This window comes from Ruditapes philippinarum, unplaced genomic scaffold, assembly GCF_026571515.1.
Source record: "Ruditapes philippinarum isolate M1 unplaced genomic scaffold, ASM2657151v2 ctg8802_1_1_1_1, whole genome shotgun sequence".
Classification (NCBI taxonomy): Eukaryota; Metazoa; Mollusca; class Bivalvia; order Venerida; family Veneridae; genus Ruditapes; species Ruditapes philippinarum.
Genome location: NW_026858830.1, coordinates 1 through 8,637, shown reverse-complemented (window position 1 = coordinate 8,637; position 8,637 = coordinate 1). Strand labels below are relative to the sequence as shown.

Sequence of the window (8,637 nt, the reverse complement as noted above, 5' to 3'; positions counted from 1 at the left end):
ATTTTGTCTATCATATTTTATTATTCACTAACTAAAGGTACTCCAGAGAGTCATACGTTGAGAAGAAAATGAGAACAAAGAACAACAGGGGAAGGCGATATCTGAAACTTATGTCCTCTCTATCAATATAAAATTACTAAATTAAAATGAAAAATGGCAATATCCTTTTTCATATTATTTAAAAAAAAAAAATCAAATATTTGTAAGACAATGCAAATGCGGCATATATTACACAATACTATGCGTGATATAACAACATAAAATATATAAACAAACAAATACTTATCCACTAGGTAGTTATATGGACAAGTAAAGATGAAATCCGTGCGAGCATCCAAACAGTAGACATAAAAGAAGAAAATCACCACGAACAGACTTTTCACTCCTGCGAGACAACAAGCGAGGTCATTGTTCATTCTAAGCATAGACGTTTATCATTTTCGGTCAAGTTACAACTAACTTAATGTGTCATAATAAACATCAAAACAAACAAGTCAGCATGGACTTCTCTGTAAACAGGACTCGTCTATGATCACTTATTAACAATATTCAAAGAGATAAATGCTAAACTGCAGTTGTATACGTTTTCATCGAAATTATAATGTAATCTGGCATAATCTATGCACGTCTTACTTCGTCCGACTGTAAAGGATCAGGGCCGTGACTTGTCGACAAAGTTGTCAGTGTGCGACCACTACTGCCACTGCCGTGACTTGTCGACAAAGTTGCCAGTGTACGACCACTCCTGCCACTGCCGTGACTTGTCGACAAAGTTGCCAGTGTACGACCACTCCTGCCACTGCCGTGACTTGTCGACAAAGTTGCCAGTGTACGACCACCACTGCCACTGTGCTGCTGTGCGCTGTACACTCTCATCATACGTAAACTGAAATAATAAATTGATGCTCATCTGAAAAAAATATATCTAATATTTTCCAAGAATTTATTTGTGGACGTTATTTCCAATTAAGTTGGAAATGAGTTATTTATCTAAAAAATCTTAATGTATGTAAACTATTCATAAAAATTGATATTATATCATAAAGTGTAAATTACAGGTAGCTGGTAAAAAAACATTGTGTGAAGCTTATGATGAGTCTCATATAAGTGCAATATATTAATTGTCAATGTAATGACCGCGTCCGTGGTCGAGGGGTTAGAGTCGATGACTTCTAATCCAGTTACCTCTCGTGGGTTCGATCCCCGGGAGATGATTTGGTGGTTTAGCACGGAGGAAGGTAGTTTAGTACTGGTGTAACTCTCAAGGAAAGATGGTTAGGAAACTACCCGCCTATATGACTGAAATACTGTTGGAAAAAGGCGTAAAATGAAACAAACAAACAACAAAAAAAAAAAAAAAAAAAAAAACACACAAACAAATGTCAATGTTATACGAGTTTGTACAAATAATTAAACACTAGCTGTTAATAAAAACATGTAATTAAAGGAACAGTGAAAAGAGGAAAAGAAAAGTGAGTAAAGTTTAAATTGTAAGAGGCGCCGCGATAGAAATCGTTATAACATTATTGTTAATTGGATTTTGTGGAACTTCCGTACTAAAGAATATAATTCATAGATTGGATGATGTATACGTCAAGGCCATGTCCATGTCAGTAAAACTCTTGTATATGGAGTGCAATTTGCATCTGTGATAATAAAAATGAATTAAAGTCATTGTCAAAGAAAGAATTCATTGTAAAAAAATCGTACTCGTTTGCAAGGACTCCCTCCAGAAATAATAATAAGAAAATAAAATCAATGTGATTATATGGGTTGCTTTTTGATTAATGTTTTCATGAGTCAATTTTTTGTTTCATTGATGCATGTATCACAATGGTCATCTGTTCTTGTTTTTTTATTTTATTTTTTTTAAACGTAATATTTTACTTTTGTATGTCAAGCATGATGATTATCCGAAATAAGATTAACCAATAATCCCATACAATCCAACCAATAAACCCATTAGCAAAGATCGAAGAAAACAGCCACAGATTCTAATAATTTTATTAGTACTTAACATTTTCGTTTCAAGATTAAAACAGAATGTATTTAGCAATTCGAATAATTCTGAAAGTTAATTTAAATTTAAAAAGAATTGCTTAAGCAATTGGATTTTAGTCAGATCATATTTTTTCACGAAATTCATAAATATGAACGTTTTGTCGATACTAAATCCATGGATTTGCAACACTGATAGAACTACAGAAGACACTCAAAATCCTGAAAAACGCAAGTAACCTAACTGTGTAATCGAAAAATATTTCGGACGAAAAACAAATAAAAGTCAACAGATATCTTTACCTTTGATGACATCGCAGTAAGGCTTTGAGCTCTTTGTAAAATCTGTCATTTGTCGCTGTATAAAGGTAAAAATTGATACAGGAGTTCGAATACTCTAGAATATACGTGATACTCCAGGCTAGGTCCATTCTTGAAATTGCTACACAGTTGTTTTCCTCTTCATACACCGGTAACAAGTATGTATCAAGTATCATATATACTGAAATTGGCGTTGTAGCAATTAAGAAGTAAAACGTACACGCCACTAACATTTTCGTCATTTTAACACTAAACCTTGTTGTGTGTTGATATACCGATTTATGCATCATCGAAACTCTTTCCTTCTGAACTGTCCGGAGAACATGGATGAGAAGAATATTACACACAAACATGATAATGAATGGAACTGCGCCTACAATGGAGAAGTCAATAAATATAAAGATGTTCTCGTCAAAAAAGAAAAAGTCAGGATTAAGTGAACCGCATGATCCTTCAGTATAATTGTTTATACCGTTAGTAAAAAAGAAATGTCCATTTATTAGAACTAAAGTAACAAAAGTTACAAATAAACCAATAATAACAATTCTATAGCTGAATAGTCCACGATACTTCATTGGAAAATATGCTTTGATAAGTCTTTCTACAGTGACTCCGACAAGAATCCAAGATGATAAATGCATCGACAAATACAGAAAGAAATAATAAAGTTTGCAGTTGGCATTACTTGCCGTTCTCAAGTCATATTGAAAAACATAGAGAATCCAATATCTTGGAAGTCCGGTACACAAAACAAAAATATCACTTATCGCCAAACACAGAAGAAATGTCAGGGTCGGTTGTTTTCGAAATCCAAGGCGTTTGATAACTAATATTGTAAGGATATTTCCTGTTAATCCAAAACAAATAAAGATGGGTGGACACATTTTCCAAAGATAGTCCGAGACTGTATTTTCTATTCGGCTCTCACATTCTTCCATGGTGGCATTGCCGGTATCATTTGATAGCCATGGATTTTGCGTTGTTAAATTTTTGATGCTGTGTATGTCGGATGTCATTATTTTTGCTTTATTACACTTATCTTAAATAGTAATTGATCCATTAAATCTGTAAGAATCCTTGTATTGGTTTTCGTAGTGTATTGGTATATATAGGGATTTATGATCCTTCAAGTTTGTGACGTCGATTTGCATTGGATAATCTTGATACTAAGAGGCTGTTACAAATTCATTTATGTAAATTAGTAAAAAGTGGATGATTTGTTTCGTTGATTTTTATCTAAATTAAAATAAACTGATAAATGTGGAGAAGCGTTGCTATATATTCTATATCGTTAGATGATATGTGACCTTGTATAAACTTCAAATATTATTTTGTAAAGTGTTTTTATACAATATATAAGCAATCATTTGATGAGAATATATAAGGAGACTTGTAAAATGGTAATTTTGTAGGAAATTTAACTCTTTAAGTTTATTACTAAGTAACATAATTTCAATAAGATATATTTACATTTGAAATAATGTGCACTTCTTTGATATTCAGTGTTTTTAAATTTTCCTAGAATCTTAGCATTTTAAGCAACGTTTTAACGATTTAATGATTAGTTATTACAAAAATATGCACTGCTCATATATTGCACACCTTTAATTCCTATTCCAAGATGTTTCACACACATGATACCATATATTAGAAATGTAACAAAAGTAACAGAGAATCCAGTATTGTAATACAAAATAAAAGTCATTGAATGTACACAATTTGACTTTTAAGATCATGTACGTTGTGATCAAAGTGGTAAACCATACTAAGTGAAACTATAAATATGTACATAATTATGCAAATTAAACAATTTTCAAACATCGAAGAATAATATCATATGTAATCATTAAAATATATGCAATCATTTCTTATTGTAAAATTTGACTTGAACTTTATAGAAAATATTTTTTATTACTTCTCTTTATTTACATGAAATGTCAAATTCGGTAATATCTTTATAAATAATGCTTTTTCGAGCCTACAATATTGATAAATCTTAATTTGAGCATAATATTTATGACTTAAAACCATAAAAAGATATGTAACAGGATCTATAAATACGAGATGACCATCAAAAGTTGTTTATTGGTCCCCACCTCGGTAACGCCGATTATTTCCCCATAATAGGTACGATGGTGTCGGGGTCATTACCTTTATATCTTATAAAATTTGTATGTACCTAATGTTCTATATTATTATTAATGATAAAGTTATTTTAATTTTATTTTGTCATGTTTAACAATAAAATATCAATACTGTTATCTTTAAGTAAAAATAAAAAATAAAAAAAACAACAAAAAATAACAAAAAAGGAATACAAAAAGAAACAAAAATACACAATTAAAAAAAATCACCACTATTTGTATGGTATGGGGTGAAATTATTTTCCTTATCAGGTGCAGTATTTAAGGAATCAAAGATCTTACGATTGCCAATTTATCTATTTATCTTCTGTTAAATGTGTCCTTTTGATGAAGACCAACGAAAGTTGAAAGACATTGGCAAAGGTGCGTAGTTGAACAGCCTTAAACTCTTATATAAGGGAGGGAGTACATTACTTACAAGGCATCGCATCCGGGCTTTATTTGTGCTGATCGCAGTTGTTTATTTTAAAAAGTATACGATTGAAAATAATACGCCTTCGGAGATATACAAAAGTGATTTATAATAGACTCTAAAGCTCAACTTAAATTTTACTTTCCTCACAACAGTTCAAAAATAAACTGCAAACCAAACATAGTTTCATGACCGTTAATGTGATCAATTAATATTCCTCTCTCTTGTTGATGTATCATAGTTGTCTTAAGAATGGTATTAAGCAGATTGCCGGAGTTACAGTTAATTGACGATCCACCGTGGCATTATCATTTAAAAAACATGACAATACTACATTCATTTGTTTGTATCTATTTAAATATATATTTTGTGTACCTAAAAAAGTAACGGCTATAAATGTACAACCAATAAATTCGTTCCTCTGTCAAATGATTTAACGTTTTCACTTCTTCCGGGATCTCATAGGCGAAGCTTCAAGTGTTTAACGATGTTTGATAAAGTCATGTCTACATACAAAAAAATCTGTTATACCCTTGCATGAAATTCACTTGTTTCTCTCTTGTTTTACTTTAAGAGCAGGCGACAAAAGAAGAAACTTGAGGTTGTTTTCTTTTTTGCATTTTCATCCCTTTTGAAGCTTACGTATCTTAAGAAGGGGTACAAAAGAAAACGCCTCCATATTTCATCAATGCGTTACATAAACAACGCTGTTTAAAATCAAAAGTTTATTTATGTTAGCAACTTACGGTTAAAATAGCGTTTCGTTAAATATGACGTCCATTTTTGACAATTTAAAGGATATGCCAGGGACTGCTTGTCTATTAGTTTTTTACAAATTATCGAAAGGATATGCTACCCGTCAAGTGATTACGCTGATGACTTCTGTAAATTAAAGTTGCAGAGTTTTCTTTTTCAGTTCACATATTTCAAATTCAAATATTAAGAATTATCTCTTTATTCACATATTTCAAATTCAAATATTAAGAATTATCTCTTTATAAGGCTTAATTTTTGACGGTTGGACATTTCCAAAGTTAAACATATTCGACGTCAAATATTTTTATATAGAAATATGATGTGAGAAAAGGTAGCGTCGTTGTCTGTCTATAAAAAACGAGAATAATTTTAACAACCATTCCTTATATGTCAGTAGAGATGGTCAGCTCCAGGAAGTAAACTGAAAAGTGCTTCAAATAAATAACTTTCTTACTCACAATCGCGCAAAGATTAATATGTTTAAACTAAAATATACTTCAATATGAACTGTGATCAGGAAGAGGATCCTAACAAAGCGACGTTAATACAATGGTATAATCGTACAATACCAAAATGGTGTCAGCAGAAACAATTGACCCTTTCACTGATAAGGTTGATTAATTATTAAAATCTTCACATTATTTTGTAAGATATGTTTAACCTTTTCCACTTTGATGAGATACCTCTTATAACAAAAATATTCTTTAAATATATCCTTTATTTCTGTTTTTATTGGACTACAAAAGCAAAAACATTTATAAAGATTATTAAAAGTTTTTCACAATCCTGAATATTAAATATGATAAACAAGATCAGCAAGGAAAGGCGGCTGTTCAGTGAACACAATTAATTTGTCGTTAATGCGTTTCGTAACACAATGTATAGGCAGTTCCTACACATGTTACTTTCATAGGTTTGAATTAAATAATTGTTTCTCAGTATATATATTTACAACAAGTCATACAGATTCAATTTAACACAATTGTTAACCTCATCTTAGTTATTGTAATTATTGTGATAAATGACAAAATATGTGTGCTCATTGTATACAATCTTAATAAAATGAATAATAAGAATATGGAATGAGGAAACAAACAGTTTCCTAAATTATGTTTTGCATCATAAATATTCACCAATTGTCTAAGTAAAGTAAAAGTTATTTTTTTTAATGAGGAACGGGTAAAAGTGATTTGGTCTCAAACGGACGCCGCTGATATCGGTAACAGTTGATACTCGTGATAAATAACAGATATAAAAGTCTAAAGTTATTTCATACATTCCAAGTATAAAATCAGTTGATACATATTACGCACAGGATTGGCCATTGGATTGGACATGAAAGGCCAGTTTATACATACCGACACCACAACGTGTAAACTTACTTCTTCGCGACAAGTATACGGCGAATTATCTCGCATATATTGGCAAGAGGTCGAAATAAAACATTTTAAACATTTTGAACATGTCAAAGTCTTACTTGCAAACGCAGAATATGTAGTGAAAGTGCGATGTTATGTCACAATCTGTTGCAAATATCATTTGAATTTTCAAAATATACTTTGCTCATATTTGGGTAAAATGCGTGTTTTTTGCAGAATTTATTTGAAATCCTAAATTTTTTAACCTTATATGTCTGATTTAAATAAGAAAATGCAAAAACTATGTGTTTGTCAAGATGAATACCTCATTATTGTGGAAGTGTATTTGGTGCTTTTTAAAAAAATGGCCAGTTTGTTTTAAAAGCACTATGTATTTATACTATTTTGTCTATATTTTGTAGCGTTTAAAACGAAACAAAAATGTTCTGTGTGTATGTTAAAATGTGTTTATTTTACATTTAAAAAGAGTCGGCATAGCTTTTTTTCAGATATCAAATTTATAAATAACAAATCCTTACTTATTAGTATTTCTATGAAAACATAACTGTAAGACAATACGTATTGCTACATTTATTGCACAATATCAACCAAAGAAAACAATAAATAACAACAACAGTTACAAAAAAAAACAATATAGTTGCATAATAAATCAAAGGGCTGCAACCTCTGTGGTATTTTCTGATCTTTGCAATCTAAATCATACTGACTATCTGTATGTATTTTCCTGTATAAGTTTATTTTTATATACTATAATTAATCTTACGCAACGACTGCGTCTATAACACAGTTTGAGATTGATACATAAGGAATTTTGCATGACTAGAGTTGCATCAAAAAATGACAGCCACACTTTATCCTTGCATATCGTGGCTACTTCCTTAAAAAAGACACCAAAAAAAGTTGCCTCGACTAGGATTTGAACCTTTGGCCTCTCACACCCTAAACGAGCGCGCTACCTCTGCACCACGGTGAAGTAATACATATGTAGCTTGAATAAAAACAAATACATTGTAATTCTAATTTGAGAATTTCCATTTCGTGTTTGTAATCCTTACTAATTTCGAGGTATTTTGTTCACGATAAACCTGTTGTTTAACACTGATGAAAATAATTTAGCGAAAATCTTCTCGACAAAACGGTACGACATGTATATATTCCACTACTTGACAGTCAGATTTATTTGTGAACTACGCTCTGGAGTATTCGTTAATCGACATAGCTAAAAATAGCATTTTCATTGATTAAGCTTTACGGAAATAGCCGAACATTTTTCATTGGGTAAAAAAGATATTCATCCGCGAAATTTTTGATTGTAACCTCATATTTCTATTGACTACTCTAAACGTTTAATGCACTGTAATTCGTTAAATGCCTACATTATTCTTTCTTTTAAATTGCTGGTTTTTAAGCAGTTCTGAGTGAGAACTACTTTGCGTTGTTAGGTATGTAAGGAAATTTTGTGTTAGACCGTGGATGTTAGCTATGTATTTACTGATCTTGCGATCAGAAAATACAAAAAGCACAAAATTACCCAATTGAAAGGTTTTCAATTTCTTTATAGTTATAGTTCGCACTTTAAACATTTTTTCTCATATTTCCAATTTGTTTAAAACAAGATAAAAAAAAT

At 31.0% G+C, this 8,637-nt stretch overlaps 1 protein-coding gene across 1 annotated transcript; it reads right to left on the bottom strand.

The window, feature by feature from the left end:
• Window positions 1–218: 218 nt before the first annotated feature.
• On the bottom strand, window positions 219–3,257 carry LOC132754424 (C-C chemokine receptor type 1-like). The gene is made up of 2 exons (XM_060745051.1): window positions 2,302–3,257; window positions 219–886 (listed from the first exon to the last, which is right to left on the bottom strand). Exons 1-2 carry the CDS (start codon window positions 3,255–3,257, stop codon window positions 619–621), a joined length of 1,224 nt encoding a protein of 407 aa, XP_060601034.1. The 3' UTR covers window positions 219–618.
• Window positions 3,258–8,637: the final 5,380 nt, after the last annotated feature.

What these genes read in the sequence shown, in the direction of transcription:
- LOC132754424 (XM_060745051.1), bottom strand. Translation starts at nt 3,257, where the DNA reads ATGGAAGAATGTGAGAGCCGAATAGAAAATACAGTCTCGGACTATCTT. An exon ending in TTACTGCGATGTCATCAAAG is followed by an intron (nt 887 to 2,301) that starts GTAAAGATATCT and finishes TTATTATTTCAG; the next exon opens with TTTACGTATGATGAGAGTGT.